Source organism: Geotrypetes seraphini, chromosome 4 (genome assembly GCF_902459505.1).
Source record: "Geotrypetes seraphini chromosome 4, aGeoSer1.1, whole genome shotgun sequence".
Lineage (NCBI taxonomy): Eukaryota > Metazoa > Chordata > Amphibia > Gymnophiona > Dermophiidae > Geotrypetes > Geotrypetes seraphini.
This window is the reverse complement of record NC_047087.1, coordinates 274,677,442-274,698,706: the sequence shown is the minus strand read 5'-3', so window position 1 is coordinate 274,698,706 and position 21,265 is coordinate 274,677,442. Positions and strand designations below refer to the sequence as shown.

The following is a 21,265-nucleotide window of genomic DNA, read 5'->3' as shown; positions in this document are numbered from 1 at the left end:
TTTTCCTGCTAAACTTCTGCCTGTAAATTTCAGGTAGTAACCAGTGTGGGCATAAGTGTATTATTTATGCCAATGACTCTTGCCTAACACACTTTACCTCGAGATTCTACTTCCTGGTGAATCTTCAGTGAGGGAACTGAACCTGGGACCTGGCGTGTGCAAGGGCGCCTCTCACTTAACCCCTACCACCATACATTGTGGGGGCCACTAACAAACCTGACACCTGTATGACAGCTTCAAATGTTATGACCAGTCCTAGTAGAGCAGCAAGCAGATTCCTAGAGTAACCTAGTGAGTGGTGTAGTCAACCACAAGTTTGAGGACTCATGCCCATACCTTGTTCTAATACATGTATGGTGGAATGTGTCAGCCTTCCACAACCTAACCAAATCCTATTATATCTACATATAGGTGACACCTGCGGGCATAAAGGCTACTGTTGTGATGTACAATTGAGACCAGTGGGTTTTGAAGAGCTCACAATAAGGGAGATGTATACCTAGACTTTTTATGTAAAGTTCACAACAGTGCCCCCTAGGGTACCCCACTGCTCTGATAAGAATGTCTGTGTAGCTAGTCTGCTAAAAATGCCAGCCCCTCCTACATCCCAATTTTGGGATGTGGGTTTTTTTTTTTCCCAAAAAAAGGTTCAAAAAGATAGACACACTGAGGACAAGCAACATCTGAAAAATGGTCCTTTTTGAAACAAAAAGAAAGACATTTTTCTGTTTCAAAAATGGTTGTTTACTACTAGATTTTTGTGTGTGTTCCCCAAAACATCCAAACTTGGATTTGGACATCATATTGAAAATGCACCTCCACATCTTTTTTGAGATATAATAACCAGAATTGAATACAATACTCAAGATGAGGTTGCACTATGAAACAATACAGAAGCATTATAATATTCTAGGTCTTATTTACCATTCATTTCCTAATAATTTCTAGTATCCTGTTTGCTTTTTTGGCCGCTGATGCACACTGGGCAGAAGATTTTAGCATGTCTTCAATGACACCTAGATCTTATTCTTGAATGTCAACTCCTAAAGTGGACCTTAGCATCGGATAACTATGATTTGGGTTAGTCTTCCCAAGGTGCATCACTTTGCATTTGTCCACATTAAATTTCATCTGCCATTTGAATGTCCAGTCTTTCAGTTCCCTAAGGTCTTCTAGCAATTTTTCACAGTCTGCATGGGTTTTAACAACTTTGAATAGTTTTGCATCATCTGCAAATTTAATCAACTAATTTGTTCCAATTTCCAGATCATTCATAAATATGTTAAATAGCACCGGTCCCAGTACAGATCCCTGCAGCACTCCCCTATTCATCCTCCTCTATTGAGAAAGTCAGACTCACTAGTCTGTAATTTCCTGGATCACCCCGGAACCCTTTTTAAAAATCAGCGTTACATTGGCCACCCTCCAGTCTTCAGGCACTATAGACTATTTTACCAACAGCTTACAGATCACTAACAGAAGATCAGCAATTTCATGTCTAAGTTCTTTCAGTACCTTGGGGTGTATACTAGGGGCTCCTTTTATCAAGCCGCGCTGGCGGGGTTAATGCGTGTGACTTTTCATCACGCGTTAACCCCTGCGCTGGCCAAAAACTACCGCCTGCTCAAGATGAGGCTGTAGCAGCTACCGCGGCCAGTGGTTTAGCGCGGCTTGATAAAAGGAGCCCTAGGTGATGTATCACGCCTCAGTTATCTATTATTCATTTTGAGCAACACATGATCTCTTAGGAAACTGGGTCTTTGCGGCAACATATATAGATTTGCATTTTGTAAATTTTTTCATGTCACCAGTTATATTGTACATAGGCCACATTCATTGGATCTAAGCTTGCCCTTTCTTGTTTTACAGGAACAGTATGAATTTTGCTACAGAGTGGTACAAGATTTTATTGATATATTTTCAGATTATGCCAACTTCAAATGAAGAATCCTGCCTTAAGCATTCTTTTTTAAATTAAAAGGCCAGTTAAAAACACCTTCTACATAACAATGTTAATTTATTTTATGTGTATCATGGTTTTTTTATATTTTTGTAATGTTACTACTTATTCTGTTATATATGTGTTGGGTATAATTTATCATGGGTGTTTCCCAATGAATAGTCGAGATCCCTTGATAAATTAGATCTAATATACAGTATTACTACTGTTATAACTGTTTAAAGAATCACATCTGCTATAAAATAAATATAAATTTTATGTTTAATATGAGATGTAATACAAATATGTTCATATACTGTGTACTAAAATATATTTTGCTGGATGTTATTTATGCTATTAGTAAAATTGTTTATTTCATTTTTGTATTTTTTTCAACAGTTAAAATGAGCTTCCATAAAATTCAAAATATTACACAGGCTCAGAAAGCAACATAAAACAAAATTTTAAATTAGAAACATAAATTATGAACCGAAAATAGAAATGTCATCTAATCAATACCAGACCTTTGGACCCAGTTTAATATATGGGCTTAAAAGGACTGAACATTAATAAAGAACAAGCATAAGTGCCAATGCTTTTGGACTTAAGTTTATGCTATTGCAAGATTGTCAGAAGTTTGGTTGCAAAAAACCACTTTGGCCCGGATTCTGTAAATGGCACTGGCCTCATGTCAATCACACTGAGGCTCTGTTAAACAGAATCACAGCTATTGGTGCATAAGAAAAAACTTAGGGCTCCTTTTACAAAGGTACGCTAGCGGTTTTAGCGCGCGCTAGCTGCTACCGCCTCCTTTTAAGCAGGCAGTAATTTTTTGGCTATAGCGCATGCTAATCTTGTACGTGTGCTAAAAACGCTAGCGCACCTTTGAAAAAGGAGCCCTTAGGTACTGGTAATGTAGGCTAGGATTTTAAAGGCCTACATTTCCGGTGCCTAAGCTTTTGAGAGACTTGCGCATAGTGGCTCCTAGTGACACCTAAGGTCATCTTCACCCCTAAGCACCTACTTTCACCTTAGGCACCACTAGGCGCCATGCTGTAGATGTGATTCAGATGCCTACTTTTTTTAAAAAATATGTTTTAAATCAGTTTTAAATGATGTATTCAATTACCAAGCTAATTAAAACCAATTAATGTAATTAAGTTAGGTGCCGGTAAGCACGATCTAGGTACCTATTGGTGCCTAACTTTCGGCGCCGTTTACAGAATGTGGCCCTTTGAATTTATATCAGATTTTATCTTCTGTGACATGTATTATCCTCTGTGTTATGTACCATTCTGTTAAATTGTTCTATCATAATTCTACTGTTCCTGAAATCTACTCTTATCCTGTAATGTAATTCTACTGGAATTGCCCAGACATCTTCTATATTGTAATCCGCCTAGAACCGCAAGGCACAGGCGGAATAGAAATCCCTAATGTAATGTAATGTAATTTAAAAGTCATGTACAGATATAATTTATTTTCTTTCTTCTGGGGAAAGGGAATGAACTTTCCTCCATACCCTTATATTTCCAGTACAAGGAGGTAGTTACTAACCTTTGTTAAAGAAATAATGCACATATTTCACTCTTTAACATGTTAAGTGTCAAAATATTAAGGGTGAACAGACAGAAAATTCTCATTTCATGTTATTTCCTGTGTCAGTTATGGAAATTTTCATTTTATTTTTTTTTTGCCTATGTTGCTTCAGGAGCGATGTTGTTCTTCAATAAGTGTGCATTCTTTTGCAAATAGGGTGCACTAAAATAGGGTACATTTCACCAAAAGGGAAAACCCTTTCCCATAGTGAATGCATAAGTGTACTATTTGGTACAAGCACACAAAATTACGCATTTCCAGTGGTTTGTGCATGCATGATTATTTCCACTATTGGGAAATAGTGTGCATTTTTTCCAGACTGACGTGCACTATTTGCAGTGAACAAAAAGCACAAAATAGGGGAGGGAGGGGTGTTGTCTACTTGTTTTGGGATTGCTAATGACTCACAACATGGGATATGTCATGGGAATTTCCCATGCCATTGCAAACAACAGCCCAGCCCTACAAAATAGGGTGAAGTCAGTGCATGCTACACAAAAATGAGATGGAAAGCACTAAATTATCATGCAAATCAAATAACATAGCCTAATGCTTAAGAGCACCATCTTAAAGGAGCATATGGGCATCAAGGATTAAGACATGCCATTTTGAAACAGGAATGGGAATCAGGGATCATTCCTGCCCTGCTCCATTAGAAACCAGAGAATTGGCCAGGTAGGCCCAGGGGAAAGATCTGCAGGGGAATGGTGGGGGGGGGGGGGGTGTTCATTGACTGGAAGTCTAGGAGGTGAAGGTGCTTAGATTAGCATCTTTGATGGGGTCTGTTTGGGAGAGGGTTCTTTGCTGGGAAAGGAGTCCATGCCCCACTGAAAAGTCTCCTGAGAGCATAGGGCTGCATGTTAGTGACCTGACACTCACAGGAATAAAATAATGCAGCTTACAAGGTTGAATGCAAGTTGTAGTTACTAACATGTGGTATTGAGTTATTGCAAGTTAGTGGCTTTCTCTGTAAATTAAAATGTGGTAAAATATAATATTTTACTGCCACTTAGTAACTAGCCCCCTTAGCTGGAAAAGGGTCTAGGAATCCAGCATTATAACCCTTCATTTACAACTTCCTGGGGGTTTTCTAATCTTATTCTATATCCCTCTTACGCTGCCTAGATGGTGACATTCCTTGGCTAGGAAAGATCAGATGAAAACAAGATGAACCAGTTCTCAACAAAATAGAAGATACAAAGAATAAAGTAGAGATGACCATTCCTCGGCTAATTTAATCACACTCCTTTAGGAGCTTGTAATCCTGCTCATGGAGTCTGATCACTAGGGGCTACTACTGGGTAATGGCCAAGGCTTCACAGTCCCAGGGGTTCTGAATTCTGCTTCCATGGCATCCTTAATCCAAGGCAGCTGTGGTCTGACCCAGGAATTAAGGTTCTCTGCATTACAGCGTTTAATGTAATTACTCAGCCAGCCCAGTTTTGTCATTTTAAGTGCATATTTTAATTAAGCCACTATTATGTAAAAGAGGATATAGGGAAAAAGGGGAAGGGGGATGGGACTTAATATACTGTCTTTCTGTGGCTACAATCAAAGCGATTTACATATTTTGTACCAGGGCAATGGAGGGTTAAGTGACTTGCCCAGAGTCACAAGGAGCTGCAGTAGGAATCGAACCCAATTCTCAGGCCACTGCACTAACCACTTGGCTCCTCGATTCCTCCTCAATATAATTAAAATGAAGCAGAATTATTATTCTAATGATCTTTAAATGTTGCTGCATATACTGCATTTTTGTGGTACTTCAGCTTTGCACATCTCTTCATAATTAGACCTTTGACCTAATCTAAAATGACAAATTATGTATGCTCTTCCATTTGCAAATGTTTGCACTTTATTTGATGTTTTTGTATGTATTATTTAGCTTTTATGAATGTCAGCACAAAATGTATGGAAAACTAGGTAATGAGTTGTATAATATGCAAATCAGCTCATTATCTATGTTCATATAACAAAATTATGTGGGTTAAAATATATAAACACAGAACCATTATGAGAGTGGTAGTTAAGATTTTTTTGCAATAATAACCATTATTACAAGAATCTTAGTGCATGCTGTCTATCAGAAAATTCATTTGTATGTGATTAGCATGGGGGATTACTTCACATAGTACATTCAGCTTCTGATACTGAACACATACAGAAAATTGAACTGTAAACATCTGTAAATACACATTTATAACAAATTGGAGTCATTAGAGCAAATAACTAATGCCATTTTTAAAATTTTCTATCTCAAACACTATATCAAGATCAAATCACGTTCAGGTCATTAAAATCAAGTCCTTTTTGATTGTGTTGTGGTTCCACATGATACTAGGGTCAAACATTAATAGATCTAGCTGTTCCAGAAAGGTTAGTAGATGGTATGGATGGGCAGACTGGTTAGACCATATGGACCAGATTCTCTAAAGGGTGCCTAACTTAATTGGCAAAATCCCCTTAATAGATTCAGTAATTGAAAAAATACATTGTAATTGGGTGATAGGCGCCTACCTGATTCTATAAAAGGTAGGCACCTATTGAATGGTGCTTAGCAGCGCCTAAGAAGGCATTTCTATGGGCGGAGCATGACTTAGGTGCTGCTAAGCATGATTCTCCAAAACCTTAGGCGCCCAAAATGTAGGTCTTTAAAACCCTTGCATACATTTCTGGCGCCTAAGCGTGATTGAAATGCGGCTGGCTCCAGATGATTTAGACACCATTTACAGAATCTGGAGCCTATGGTCTTTACCTGCCTTCATTTTTCTGTTTCTATGTTAATGTATAATAATTAAAATCTTAGAAAATTATAACGGTAGACATGTCCTCAAGTGTAACATAAAGCTTTCTGTAACTGTAAACATATATATTCCTTCTATTATCTCCACTGCAACCAAGCTGAGCCCAGACTATAATAAGAAGGAGGTGGGAAGTGCAAAAAAAATGTTATTGAACCTAGTGTAGATGGTAGAGAAGATGTGGGAGCCAGTAAGGGGTGGGCCAAAAAAAAAAAAAAGGTTACTTGCAGAAGGAAGGTAAGTGGGGTAGTAAGACAAGGTCTGTCACTTAAGTCATTTGTTTTGTTTTTTGCATGGGCTGGATGCTTTTGAATTGTACCCCTGCCTAGTTTCTTTTATGTAGTGGCATCGCACAGCCAGAAATATCCGACAGCATAAGCATAAACATTGAATTGAGCAATCTTAAATCCTGACTTGAGATTTGCAGACCCAGAAACCAAAGCTTTTGTAGATTTATTTGCTTTGTGCTGTTTTGCTATTTTTATTTTTTTTTACTTATTGGGAAAAGGTATGCGAAAAATCTTAAACGACCAAATCAGTTCTTAAAAACTAGAATATTGTTATGGAAATATATCAATTCAAGCTATTAGGGTTAACTTCCTTGAAAATCCTTAAGAACTGCACTTATAGGCGGGGAATCGTGGGGGACATCAGAGTCCAGTCCTCCGCGGCTGTTGTTAGGTGACATTGTATACCATGTTTTTCTATCGCAGTTGTGCTTTTCTGTTGTTTTTTGCATAATAAAACAGATTTGAACATAATTGTGAGGATAAATTCTACAGATGTGCTTGTTTCTGTCTAGTTTTCTATGATCTTGAAAAGAGATTGAAAACATTTTTATCTCCAAGATGTCATGGGTTACTCAATTTGGGTGATACCTTTATCTAAAAATGTATTTTTCAATTGCACAAGTCTAGAAAATATTTATAATGCATAGAGCTGAAAGACAAAATTTTTGCTCCCCTATTTCACTATTGCTGCAATGGCATTAATCTGCTGTTGAATCAGGTTTTAGAACAATTCATCATGGTTATTTAAGAGCCGCCAGGTCAGCACAGCCCTTTCATTGATGCCATTTCATCGTGGGACTATTCAGCATGGCCCTTTCATCATGGAACGAGTTCTGCGTGGCCCTTCACAGAATATCAAAAACTAACTTCAACTTATTTCTTCATGATTTTCAGCTGGTAGGGCTGCTTGTCTATCCTGAGCTCCCCTCCAATCTTAGACTCCTGCATGCCGTACCTACACTATGCTGCAAAGCAATCCGAGTTCCTCCAGCTCAGCTCCTGCACCATGGCATTTAGCACCACCACACTGGGGCTTACAATCCTGCCTCAATCTAGCATGTGTTGGGGGGCAATTCCCACACACTCACCCCCATCAGTGCTCCACCTCAATCCAGCATATGGTATATTTGAATTGTAACAACTAATAAGTTTTTGATATTCTGTGAAGGGCCGAATTGAACTTGTCCCATGATGAAATGGCCACACTGAATAGTCCCGTGCTAAAAGGGCCACGCTGAACTAGTGGGGAGAATGTAGCGCAGGGGTTAAAGCTACAGCTACAACGACCACAATCCTCACTATTCGGATTCAACAAAGGATGGCAATAGGGCTTTCCAAGTCGTCAATGTCAGTGCATCAAACAAATATATGTCTGGCTTTGGCTCATCTCATTGCCTCCTTATGTGATGTAGCTTGTCTATTTACTCCTGTGTCATTTATCCAGAAATAAAAACTAGTTGACAGCATAAATTTTTTACTTATCATTTTAATGCAGTGTCTCTAGCATGCCCCGACGGGACCCGTTTCGCCCAAAAGGCTTTCTCAAGGGTTCATGGAGGAACTCATATACTGCATCCTTCCTCGTTTAGGGCTAGAGTAGAGATTGTGGGTTCAAACCCATGCTGCTCCTTGTGACCCTCAGCAAGTCACTTAATCCCTCCATTGCCCAAGGTACATTAGATAGATTGTGAGTCCAGCAGGACAGGGAAAAATGCTTGAGTACTTGAATAAATTAATGTAAACTGTTCTAAGCTCCCTTGGGAGAATGGTATAGAAAATTGACTAAATAAATAAACAACTATGATTAATTGTCTTATTCCAACAAAATCTTTACTGTTTTCAGTATATTTTACTTTATAGACTTGTACAAACAATAAGCACAAAACAATAGAAATTTAATTTGATTTTTCAAAATTGCAGGTATATGCAATGATTTTAGTGTTGAATGCTAGTGTTGAATGCAATGAAGTTATTTAGACTTTAAATTAAAAACAAAACAAGCCTTATTTAAAATGCATTGAAATGACCTTTTTTTGTGTTATGTTCATGTACTATTTTTGTCCTCTATTTAAAGGCAAAGTTAAAAAAATACCTTGATTTTGGGCTCCTTTTTCTAAACAGCGCTAGAGGTTTTTAGTACAGACTGGAGTGAGCATTGGAGCATTTTACCTCACCGGCCATGCTAAAACCTATAGCGCTGTCTAGTAAAACCAACAGAAGATTATATCTACCTGAAGTCAACCTTTTCAAATTTTTTCAAACCTCAGCCAGACCATTTGAGCCTCAAACATTTTGTTGCCCCAGAGATTTACGTGCCAGTTCGTCATAGCCAATCAGGGACTTTCTTAGATTCCTCTCTAAGGAAGTCCCTGATTGGTTGAAGCGCCCCAGGCCCCTCCAAAGGGAGGAGCCCGAGGCGCCTCAGCCAATCAGAGCCTTAGGCCCCTCCCTGTGCATCTGATGATGCATTGGGGTGTGGCTTAAGGCCACACTTGTGGTGGAGGAGACTGAGCATCCCTCCTGCTCCCAACGATATACTAAGGTACAGGGAGGGGGTGGGCCTTGCCCGATCATCTGGCCGGCCTCGGAGGATGCCTGGAGCAGGAGGGGATGAGCACCCCTCCTGCTTCCAACAATATACTTAAGGTACAGGGAGGGGGGTGGGCTGGGCTGGGCCCGGCCAAGGTTAAGGTACAGGGGAGGGAGGGAGGTCCAGCCCAGCCCGACTGGCGAGGAGGAGGAGTTTCACATGGAAGGAGGGAGTTGTTGGCATCCCTCCTGCCTATTGTGGGGCATCGGCATGTGGGGAGGAGGGGGGGTGCGCCTGTTTATTAAAAATTTTAACTTTTTTACATTTAGGCCAGGGAGTCTGTGGTTTTAACCTGCTTTAACCCACGGATTGAAACTATGGACTAGCAGTGCAGGGAAAAGCAGGAGAGATTTGGGGCAGTAGAGAGCAGGGCTGGCAAAGAGCAGGGCTTTTTAATGGAGCTGGAAAGTCAAAAACACGTTTTCAACTGGGCCCAAGCAGTCGCTTTTTGGGTTGTTCATCCAGTCCAGTCATATCGGGAAATTTGTTTAGGGAATCGCGTCCTTACCTACTTTGCATGCAGTTCCCCTCATTTGCATGCATGGATTGGAAGCGGATCGCAGGAGAGGTTAGTGAATCGGGCCAGAGGGAAATCGGGTCGCTAAGGGGTCGCAAACCGATCGGTACACGATCGGTTTGCTTAGTGAATCTAGCCCTATAAGCATTAGTTACAGCAGCCCATATTAATAAAAGATCTTCCAAGCTTCCTATTCCTCATCAACATCTAGAAACCTAATCAGGGGGATCAGGTGTTAAACTAAATTAAAACTTAGCCTCATATACCGGGTCTTCAACCATGGGAAGCTCAACATGGTTAACAATAAATTGATAAAAATGCTAAAATACATGGAGATTAATTTAGCAAATAGAAAAGTTTTCAAAGATTTATGAAATGATTGGAAGGAACTGGGACATCTCAAAATTACAGGTGTTTTTTTTTTATATTGTGGTTTGGTTTGGTGTTTAATAGCAACAACTCGTAAGCGTATTTGCACTATCAGCAACAGTGATACCATGTGGTAAAGTACCACATGCTAGCTCAGTGTGCAGTTCATGCCTTTTCTTTTAAATACCTAGTACACAGTATGTGCTAATTTAAACACCAACTCCTTAACTGTTTTAAGTCACATTATTTGCCTCTCAACTAGTGCTGCCCGATTCAGGAAAGAAAATTTCGATTCAGCCTATTGAATCGATTTTTCAATTCGATTCGATTTTCCTGCCCAATTGGGTGTTTTTGGGTGGGTTATAGCCTCTTCACCCCCTTTGTCTTCTCCTAACCACACTGGCGCTGTAGTGTAAATAAAATAGACTTTTCCTCTCTCTGTTAAATCCTAGCTCACGTTTGCGGTCTAACACCAGCTCTGGCAGGATACACATTTCAAATCTGACATATTGTAATCACAAAACAGAAAATACAATTATTTTTTCTACCTTTTGTTATCTGGTCATTATTCAAATCTTGTTGGTCCACGGCTCTGGTTGTCTTCTGATAACTTGCTTGTCAGGGTCTCCTTCTTTCTTCTTTCTCCGTGCTAACCATCCATCTTCTATCTCTGTCCTCCCCTTCCGTTTCCCTTCCCTCCCTTGGAGGTTTAGTATCTTTCCTTTTTTTCATCTCCATCCACAGATCCACCTTTTCTCAACTACCCTTTCATCCAGCATCTCTCCATCCTTCCCCACCACCCCAGGGTCCACCATATTTCCCTTTATTTTCCCAACCACCCTCCTATCCAGTATCTTTATCCCCCCTCCACACCATCCCTTGTGTCCAACTTCTCTCCCTTTCTGTTCCTTCCCTCTCTATATCCCATTGTCCACCATCTCTCTCTCTCTCCTCTGTTTTTAGAATCATTATTTCTTCCCTCCCAAAGTACAGCATATGCACGTCTCTTTGAACCCCCTTCCGTGTACTTCTACAACTGGGCCCCCTCCCCTGAAGGTCTGTCCCCCCCGAAGCCCTGCATCCCACCCCTGAAGGCTTGCCTGTCCCTCCGAAGGCCTGCACCCCACCCCTGAATGCCTGCCTGTCCCACCTGAAGGCCTGTCCCCCCCCCGAAGGACTGCACCCTCCCTGGAAGGCCTGCGTGTTCCCCCTGGCCTCCCGTGCACCATTTACCTACTAGCAGCAGCCTATAGAGAAGATCACTGGGGCTAGTGATCTCTGCGAACTGCTATAGGTCTTTGGAGTTCTTTCCTCTGCTGCGATCCTGCCTCTGATGTCAGAGGAGGGGCGGGACCGCGGCAGAGGAAACAGATCCGAAGACCTGTAGCAGCTTGCAGAGATCACTAGCCCCAGCGATCTTCTCTGCAGGCTGCTGCTATTAGGTAAATGGTGCGCAGGAGGCCAGGGGGAAGGCGGACACCAGTGAGAGGCCTGAGGGGAAGCCGGAAACCAGCGGGAGACCAGAGGGGAAGCCGGACACCAGCACTTCCCAACTGACCCTCCCCCCTCACCCTCTAAAGCAGGTGCGGCAGTGGCTGGCCAGCAAGAGGCAGTGCTGTCACTCCTGCTTTAGGGGGTGAGGGGGAAGGGTCAGTTACAGAATTGGGAGGCCAATTTTTTTTTTGTTTTGTTTTAAATCGATTCAATTCGATTAACCCGAAGTGAATCGGTGAACCGATTCGAATCGGGCAGCACTACTCTCAACACATCTTAAAAGGTCCTAAAGCAGCCCCACTTAATTTCCCATAGTGCTATTTAAGTTGCCATCGATTACATAATAATGAGATGCAAAACAGGCAAATGTCTGTTTTGTATCTCATTACTATGCAAATAACCTAGTTTGTGGTGACATAGCGCATGTTGTGTAAGGACCTAAAATGATGGTAAAATAACCCTAACATTTTGCTAGGGTTAATTCACCATCCAGGAGCATGATCAGATCACAAAGCTGCAGCCCAATGCTCTCAGTCCCCCAGCGCAGGGTTGCCCCCTGCTGCCTGAAGCCCCATTCACCCACCCCCATGAAAGTACCCACTCCCCCTACCCCCCACCAAGGTCTCATTTGTGGTCCAGAGGGTTCCTCAGGCAGGATTGAGGCATACGGTAGTTACTATGCACCGTCCGGCACCCTTAATGGTAGTCTGACAAGATTCCCAATGTAATTCAGTGGAACTTTAGTTAAGAGGGTGATGTAGGGGTTACATAGAACATGCTGAACAGGTTTGATTGAAGAAGTCTCCTTTTCTTTCACAAAGCATACAGTACAAACTTAAAATAGAGGCAAAATAATGCATTACACAAATGCACTGCAGGAACCTCTTGCATAAGGTGTGCTAAGCCCATTTCTTAGTAAGCTTAGTAAAAGGGCCCCTAAATTGCCTAGAATGAAAAATTTCACCTCCCATCAATGATGACATCTATCCACTGAATTTTATAAGGTGAGTAAATTTGCCACAGGGAAGGAAAAAACATAGGTTAAAACAAGGATAATTTTCTATCTGATAGTGTGTATGATAAGGTTATAGCTGCAGGAAAGCAGAAAAAATCCAAATTTATTATGATGATATTAGGGAGCAAATAGTAAGAGTTTCTTATTTGGGAAAACATTTAAGCCCCCACCCCCAATAACAAAAATCCTATTACAATGCAGCATTTAAATAATTTGGATAATGATCCTCTAATAACCTTTACAATTTAGAAAGTCTGTCAGTTTTAGTCAAATAAAGCTATTCTTACCTTTTAATAATATGAATTATTTCTTTCTTTTGAAATGTTCTATGTTGCATGGAATTGCATTAAAATGCCAAATAAAGATCAGAAGAAAGACACTCTGATCCAAATGCTACACTGGTCACCGAGTGACTAACTTTACTGTCTCTTTCAAGTGTTTTAATAAAGAATGCAAATTGTAGTTACCATAGTATTTTTATGTATCTTGTTTTTAGAGTTTAATAAATTATCTAGTGCCAGCTTCTAAACTGTATGGTTACTGACATTTTTCTGTTTATACCAGTTGCACTTAATTTATATTGAATCTTTATAACATGATATGCTTATGTGTAATATGGTTTCAGTTGTCTTTGATGTTTTCCTTTGCTCACATTTGTAATCTGATCTTACTGTGTTTATAATGCTAGCGAATGTTGATGAACTCTTTGTATATGCAAAATGCAAGGTCTAATACATCATGATTAAAAGAGAAATTTAATTATACAGTATTTGGATTGGATGTTTTTACATTGTCTCATGCTTTCTTGTTATATATGATTCTTTGGAGTTTCTTTATTGACAAATGGCATGGTACAGTTTACACTCTATTCAGAAAATCCAAGCAGGACACCAAAACACTCTGGGATCAGACAGGCTGACAACTATTTACTGTATATGCTTGCACATATTTATATTCTGCAATAATGTTTCTATCCAAAGTGCTTTCTAAGTATGCTTGAGTGAAAAGGTGTGGTAGCCGTGTTAGTCCACTGTTTGAGATAATACAGTGGTACTTTGGTTTGCGAGCATAATTCATTCCAGAAGAATGTTCATAATCCAAAGCGCTCGTATATCAAAGCGAGTTTCCCCATAGGAAGCAACAGAAACTTGGATGATCTGTTCCACATCACAAAAGCAGGCCTATGTTGCAAATACTGTAAAAGCTCATCCTCCCCTGCAAACTTTAAGTATCTACTGCAGTACCCCCCACCTCAATACCTCAGATTTCCGCAACTAATCCACCCGTACCAGAGAACACAACATCAGCCACTGGCCCTGACCGAACAGTTTTCCTTCCTCCCTCTGTGCACTATTGCTCAAGAAATCCTTCCTCTACCTCCAGCCTGCCTTTTTCTCTCCTCTCTAAGCACAAACCAGCCCCCTCGCTGCCAAGCTTAACCCACAATTCTGGAACGAATGTCAACTGCACACTTACCCCCAGCAGCTGCCATTGGCAAGTGGTTTCTCTCCTCAAACTTTTAAGTGCTCTCAGGGAACATCATCATCACTGCGTCGCCAACATTCAAACCTGGCGTGCAAAATTACAGAGGCGACATCAGGAGAAGCGCTCCAATCTGGAAGAAGTTGTATTGGGCGGGGGAAGCTCATATGCTTCTCTCCAACTTCCAGCTAATGAGTTGTGTGGAGAAGCCAGCACAACGCACTGAGCCACATCCATGACGCAAACCAATGGGAGAGAAGCTGGAAGTGAGTTGGTGGTTGTAAACAGTCGCAATGTGGTGGGAGGAGAGCTCAGAATCGTGGCCGGCATGCTGCAGTCGAAAGACTTGGAGAGCAGCCCCGTGGCAAGCTGAGTACTTTGTGTTCCGGGTGCGTACTGCTCTCAGCCGCCAGCCTTCTGCTCCTCTTGTCCGGTGCCGGTGTCCGCTGGAGGTAAGGGTTTGGGGTGGGCCGCGTGGGGGAGAGAAACGGGTTCCCGGGGTGGACATGTTCGTTGATCAAGTCAATACTCGTTTTACAAGTTAAAGTTTGCTCGAGTGTTTTGCTTGTCTTGCAAAACACTTGCAAACCACGTTACTTGCAAACCGAGGATTGACTGTATATAGAATTAAAATACATATATAAAACAAAGCAAAATGAATAAAGGTAATACCTTTTTTATTGGACTAACTTAATGCATTGTTTGATTAGCTTTTGAAGGTGACCCTTCTTCCTCAGATCAGTATGCATGAAAAGTTTTATTAGTCCGTTGTTACTCTCAAGAGTAAGAAGGACCAAAATGTGAGCACCTAATATCTATTTATATCTCTATAACATTTTTATAGATCAAAAAAATTTTAGGGGACTGTGGAATTATGTGGGAGCAAGGCTTTCATAAAACATAGAAGACAAGAAGCAGACCATTTGAAGAAAAGTGGTTTTTAAATTAATGTTCCGAGGAGACAGTGCCCAATGTGGCCGCATAGTAAGGCTCAGGGATGAGGGGGACAAATATGCAGAAACTGATAAGGATAAGGCTGAACTGCTTAACAATTATTTCTGTTCTATGTTCATGGATGAAAGACCAGGGGTAGGACCGCAAAAAAACAAACGCAAATGGGAATGGATGTGAAGTAGACCATGAAAGATTCTCAGAAGACTGTGTTTATGAGGAACCAGCTAAATTAAAAGTAGACAAAGCGATAGGGCCTGACGGGATACATTCAAGAGTACTCAAGTAACTCGAAGAGGTTCTAGTGACTTTGTTGTCTCATCTTTTTAATGCTTCTTTAGAGTCCAGTGTAGTCCCAGAGGACTGGAGAAAAGCGGATATAGTCTCTCTGCACAAGAGCGGAAGTAAAGAGGAGGTTGGGAATTACAGGCTGGTTAGTCTGACCTCGGTGAGTAAACTAATGGAAATGCTTCTTAAGCGGAGGATAGTGAAATTTCTAGAATCGAATGGACTACAGGACCTGAGGCAGCATGGCTTTACGAAAGGCAGATCTTGTCAGATGAATCTGATTGATTTCTTTGACTGGATGACCAAACAAGGGGCGCTAGATGTAGCACACTTGGACTTTAGCAACGCTTTTGACACGGTTCAGCATAGGTGACTGATAAACTGAATGTGTACGGTATGGGCCCCAGTGACAAACTGAATTAAAAGCTGGTTAAGTGAAAGAAGACAAAGGGTAGTCATAAATGGAGTTTGCTCAGAGGAAAAGGATGTTGTTAGTGTAGTGCTACAGGGATCTATCCTTGGGCCAGTTCTATTTAATATCTTTGTGAATGATATTGCAGAAGGGCTACCTGTCAAACTTTGTCATTTTGCGGATGATACCAAGCTCTGTAATACGGTAGACACTCCAGAGGGTGTGGATAACATGAAGCAGGATCTGGTTAAGTTTGAAGAATGGTCTAGTAATTGGCAACTAAGATTTAATGCTAAAAAATATAGGGTAATGCACTTGGACTGCAAAAATCTATTACAGTATTTCATCCATAAGCTAATTTATGAAAGTCTAAGTCAAAACATTGTACCAACAGCATGGAAGAAATCAATCATCCGTCCTATTATTAAAGATAAGAAAATTAGCTCTGGAGATCTATCTAACTTCAGACCAATAGCAAACATTCCTTTTCTGGCAAAACTGACTGAAAAAGTCGTCTTTAATCAAGTTTCAGAGTTTGTGGAAAAAACTAACGTCCTACATCCGAACCAAACCGGTTTTAGACATCACCATAGTACTGAACATTCTTTGATTGGTATGACTACTTCCATCCAATATTTTCTAGATCACCACCAGTCAGTTCTATTGATTTCCATTGATCTCTCAGCAGCCTTCGACACGATCGACCACCAACTTCTTCTGGATAGACTCCAATCCATAGGTATTACAGACCAAGTACTTTCTTGGTTTGTATCATATTTTACAAATCGTACTTCCTCTGTTTCTTTTAAAGATTCAATATCCAAATCTTCACAGTCTACATATGGTGTCCCTCAAGGGTCTATCCTTTCCCCTTTATTATTTAATATTTTCCTTGCCCCTCTGCTTACTTTATGCCAATCTGTGGGTTTCCAGGTCTTTGCCTACGCTGATGACATCCAGCTTCTACACCCATTAGACGCTAACAAAACATCTGATATCATAGCGATCAATGAGAAACTCGATCAAATCTACCATTGGCTAGACTTAAACAGATTAGCACTCAATATAAAAAAAACTAATGTGATGCTTTTCCCCTGGAAAGACAATTCTTCCCTTATTGCTCCCATTTCTATAAAAAATGTTCCCCTACAAATAGTTAGTAATACCAAAATTTTAGGGGTGATCTTCGATCACAAACTGAATTTTCATGATCACATTAGTAACATTATTAAAACAACCTTTTACAGATTAAGACAAATTCGATCAATCTCAAAATTTTTATGTTCTAAATCACTTAATATTTTAATTCACTCTTTGGTGATCTCCAGGATTGACTATTGTAATGCTCTTTTTAAAGGAATCTCTTTAAGTGAAATAAAACGCTTACAGATCATTCAAAACGTTTCCATTAAACTTATAACCAAAACTAAGAAATTTGATCACGTAACACCCCTTTTAAAAGACGCGCACTGGCTTCCAGTCTCCCATCGGATAACATACAAGCTATGCCTACTCACCTTCAAAACCCTTCTTAATAAAACCCCAGCATTTATTTATAAATTATTGATTCCATATTCTCCAATCAGAACCCTGAGATCCAATGAACAGAATTTACTAACTATTCCATCCCTTAAGGTCATCAATACAAGATGACAATTCATTTTTTCCGTTACTGCACCTCAGCTATGGAACGCCCTTCCAATTTATTTAAGGGAAGAGCAGAATCTTGAGAAATTCAAAAGTAACTTAAAAACATTTCTCTTTAAAGACGCTTTTGATAATTAACGAAACTCACCGCAGCTCAGATTATTTTATTGTACTATATTATACTGAGTTTTTTTGTTACTCATTTTGTATCTTTCCTTTTTTGTTCTACTTTTCTATAATGATTTTGTATTTCATCTCCCCCCCTTCCTTGTGTTTATAAGTTTGTAATGGTAATTTTTTTTAAATTTTGTATGTTAATATTTATTGTTTTGTCATGTATTGTTTCCCAGAAATTGTAATTTTAATTTGTTCATCGCTTTGAAATACGATTAAGCGATTAATCAAAACAATTATTAAACTTGAAACTTGAAACAGTATAGTATAGGAGAAGTACTTGTGTGTGTGGAAGAAAAGCGGGACTTGGGGGTGTTTGTGTCTGATCTTAAGGTAGCAAAACAGGTAGAAAAGGCAGTGGTCAAAGCCAGGAAGATGTTTGGGTGCATATAGCGAGGAATGAGCAGCATGAAAAGGGAAGTGAGGCCCCATTTAGAATACTGTGTAATTTTGGAAACTGCAGCTTCAAAAAGATATAAAGAGGATGAAGTCAGACCAGAGAGCTGCTACAAAATTGGTTAGTGGTCTTTGTCATAAATCATATTGGGACAGACTTAGAACCCTTAATATGTATACTCTGGAGGAAAGATGGGAGAGGGGATATAATAGAGAAATTTAAATATCTCTGTGACATTAATGTACAGGAGGTGTCGTTTTCAAATGAAGGAAAGGGTATAGGATGAAGTTAAGAGGTGATGGGTTCAGGAATAATGTAAGAAATTACTTCTTTACAGAAAGGGTGGTAGATGTGTGGAATAATTTCCCAGAGGAGATGGTGGAAATAAACATCCTCTTCTACGAAACCGTGCTAGTGGTTTCTAGCGCAGAGAGCCGCGCTGAATGGCCCGCGCTGCTCCCGATGCTCATTGAGTTCCTATGAGCATCGGGAGCAGCGCGGGCCATTCAGCGCGGCTCCCCACGCTAAAAATCGCTAACGCTGTTTCGTAGAAGAGAGGGTAAGACTTTCTGAATTCAAGATGGGACATGGGGCAGGCATGTGGGATCTCTTAGGGAGAGAGGAGATAGTGGATGTTGTTGATGGGCCATTTGGCCTTTATCTGCCATCGTGTTTCTATATTTTACCAATAAGGCTGCGTCAGGGGCATACAGCCAACTGTAGATACATAACAGCTTTCACCAGTTATAATAAACCCAGGATCATTTTTACAGTACTGGTGGAAGCTGTTGTGTGTCACCAGTTGGTTGTATAACCCTGAAGAAGCCTTGTTGGCAAAACTTGGCCACTTGAGGCACTGTCTTCTGGGAGTATTAATTCAAAAACTACTAGGACTCTTTCCAAAAATATTAGGACTAGGAAGCATATGATGAAGCTACTAAGTAGTAGATTTAAAACAAACCAGAGAAAATATTTCTTCACATGTGTAATTAAACAATGGAATTCATTGTTGGAGAAGGTGATGAAATCAGTTAGCTTAGTGGGGTTTAAAAAGGGTTTGGATAATTTCCCTTATGAAAAGTCTTTAGGCCATTATTGAGATGACTTAGGGAAATCCACTACTTATTCCTAGGATAAGCAGCATAAAATCTGTTTTACTACTTTGGATCTAGCTAGGTACTTGGGACATGGGTTGACTACTGTTGGAACAAGAAAAAGGCAAGGGGGATGTCTTTTCAACCTATAATTTTTTTATTTAAAACAAAAGGTCCCAAAAAGGATCCCCGTTTCGGCGTTTAGAAGATGCTTTCTTCAGGGGACACTTTGCTGAAAACAAACATAGGGTAAAATGTCGGCAATGGGATGGACCATTTGCAGGCAGTCTCTACTGTTCTGAATGCATATTCTAAAAGTATATTTTAACTGAGGAATAAATTAGGACACCATACACCCCAATAGCTAGTGTTACCCCCTTTGGTTGAAATAACTGCAGTGAGACGCTTCTTGTAGCCATCTACCAGTCTCTGACATCGGTCTGAGGAAAGTTTGACCCACTCAATGCAGAATTCTTTCAGCTGTGAGATGTTTGAGGGGTTTCTTGCATGTACAGCCCGTTTCAAATCACCCCATAGCATCTCAATGGGATTAAGATCAGCGCTTTAACTCAGCCACTCTAGGATAGTGCTGCCCAATTCAGGAAAAAAATTTTGATTTGATTCGATTCAGCCTATTGGTTTTTCGATTCAATTCGATTTTCCTTCCCAATTGAGTGTTTTTTCAAAAATCCTGGTGGGTTTATTTTATAGCCTCTTCACCCCTTTTGCCTTCTCCTAACCACACTGGTGCTGTGGTGTAAACAAAATCAACAAACAAAAAAAGACTTTTCCTCTCTCTGTTAAATCCTAGCTCACGTTTGCGGTCTAACACCAGTTCTGGCAGGATACACGTTTCAAATCTGACATATTGTAATCACAAAACAGAAAATAAAATTATTTTTCCTACCTTTTGTTGTCTGGTCATTATTCAAATCTTGTTGGTCCCAGGCTCTGGTTGTCTTCTGATAACTTGATTGCCAGGGTCTCCTTCTTTCTTCTTTTTCCGTGCTAACCATCCACCTGCCATCTCTGTCCTCTGGCATCTTTCCTTTTTTTCGTCTCCCTCCACAGATCCACCTTTTCTTAACTAACTTTTCATCCAGCATCTCTCCCTCTTTCCCCACCACCGCAGGGTCCACCAGCTCTCCATTTCTTTTCTCAACTACCCTCCTATCCAGTATCTTTATCCCCCCTCCACACCATCCCTTGTGTCCAACTTCTCTCCCTTTCTGTTCCTTCCCTCCCTAAATCCCGTTGTCCATCATCTCTCTTCTTCTCCTCTATTTTTAGACCCATTATTTCTTCCCCCCCAAAGTCCAGCATATGCACGTCTCTTTGAACCCCCCCTTCCCTCTGTATACTTCTACACCAGGGCCCCCTCCCTTGAAGGTCTGTCCCCCCTGAAGGCCTGCACCCCACCCCTGAGGGCCTGCTTGTCCCCCTGAAGGCCTGTCTCCCCCCTTTGAAGGCTTGTCCCCCCCCTTAAAGGCCTGCATCCCACCCCTGAAGGCCTGCCTGTCTCCCCCCTTGAAGGCCTGCATGCCTGTTCCCCCCTAAAGGCCTGCCTACCTGTCCCCCCTGAAGGTCTGTCCCACCCCCCCATACCGCAGGACTACTCACCCCCCTCCCCTCCCGGAAGGCCTGCGAGTTCCCTCTGGCCTCCCACTGGTGTCCGGCTTCCCCCCTGGCCTTCCTGCATGGTTTACCTTTGAAGAACATCCTGCACAGAAGATCGCGGCATTAGCGATGTTTGCAAACAGCTTCGGAGCTGTTTCCTCTGCTGCGGTCCCGCCCCTCCTCTGACATCAGAGGAGGAGTGGGACCGTAGCAGAGGAAACAGCTCTGAAGCTGTTTGCAAACATCGCTAATGCCGCAATCTTCTGTGCAGGATGTTCTTCAAAGGTAAACGGGTGCGGGGAAGCCAGATGCCAAGGGGGGGGGCGAAGCGGATGCCAGGGGGGTGGGTACCGGACAGTAACACATCGCGACTGAACCTCCACCCTCACCCTCTAAAGCAGGTGCGGTAGCGGCTGGCCAACAAGAGCAGCGCTGCCGCTCCTGCTTTAGGGGGAGAGGGTCAGCCGAATCGGGAAGCTGATTTTTTATAATTTTAAATCGATTAGAATCGATTCACCCGAAGTGAATCGGTGAACCGATTCGAATCATGAATCGGGCAGCACTACTCAAGGATTCTCCATTTCTTAGT

The 21,265-nt window shown here is 41.1% G+C and overlaps 1 protein-coding gene across 11 annotated transcripts in view; it reads left to right on the top strand.

Moving 5' to 3' along the window:
- Positions 1-2,532, top strand: part of PTPRE (protein tyrosine phosphatase receptor type E) — a 318,077-nt gene extending 315,545 nt beyond the window's left edge. For all 11 annotated transcript variants that reach the window (XM_033941674.1, XM_033941670.1, XM_033941667.1 and 8 more), the window contains one exon: positions 1,870-2,532. In XM_033941674.1, the coding sequence (XP_033797565.1) occupies positions 1,870-1,944 (75 nt within the window). In that variant the 3' untranslated portion in view covers positions 1,945-2,532. The remainder of the gene's footprint in view (positions 1-1,869) is intronic.
- Positions 2,533-21,265: the final 18,733 nt, after the last annotated feature.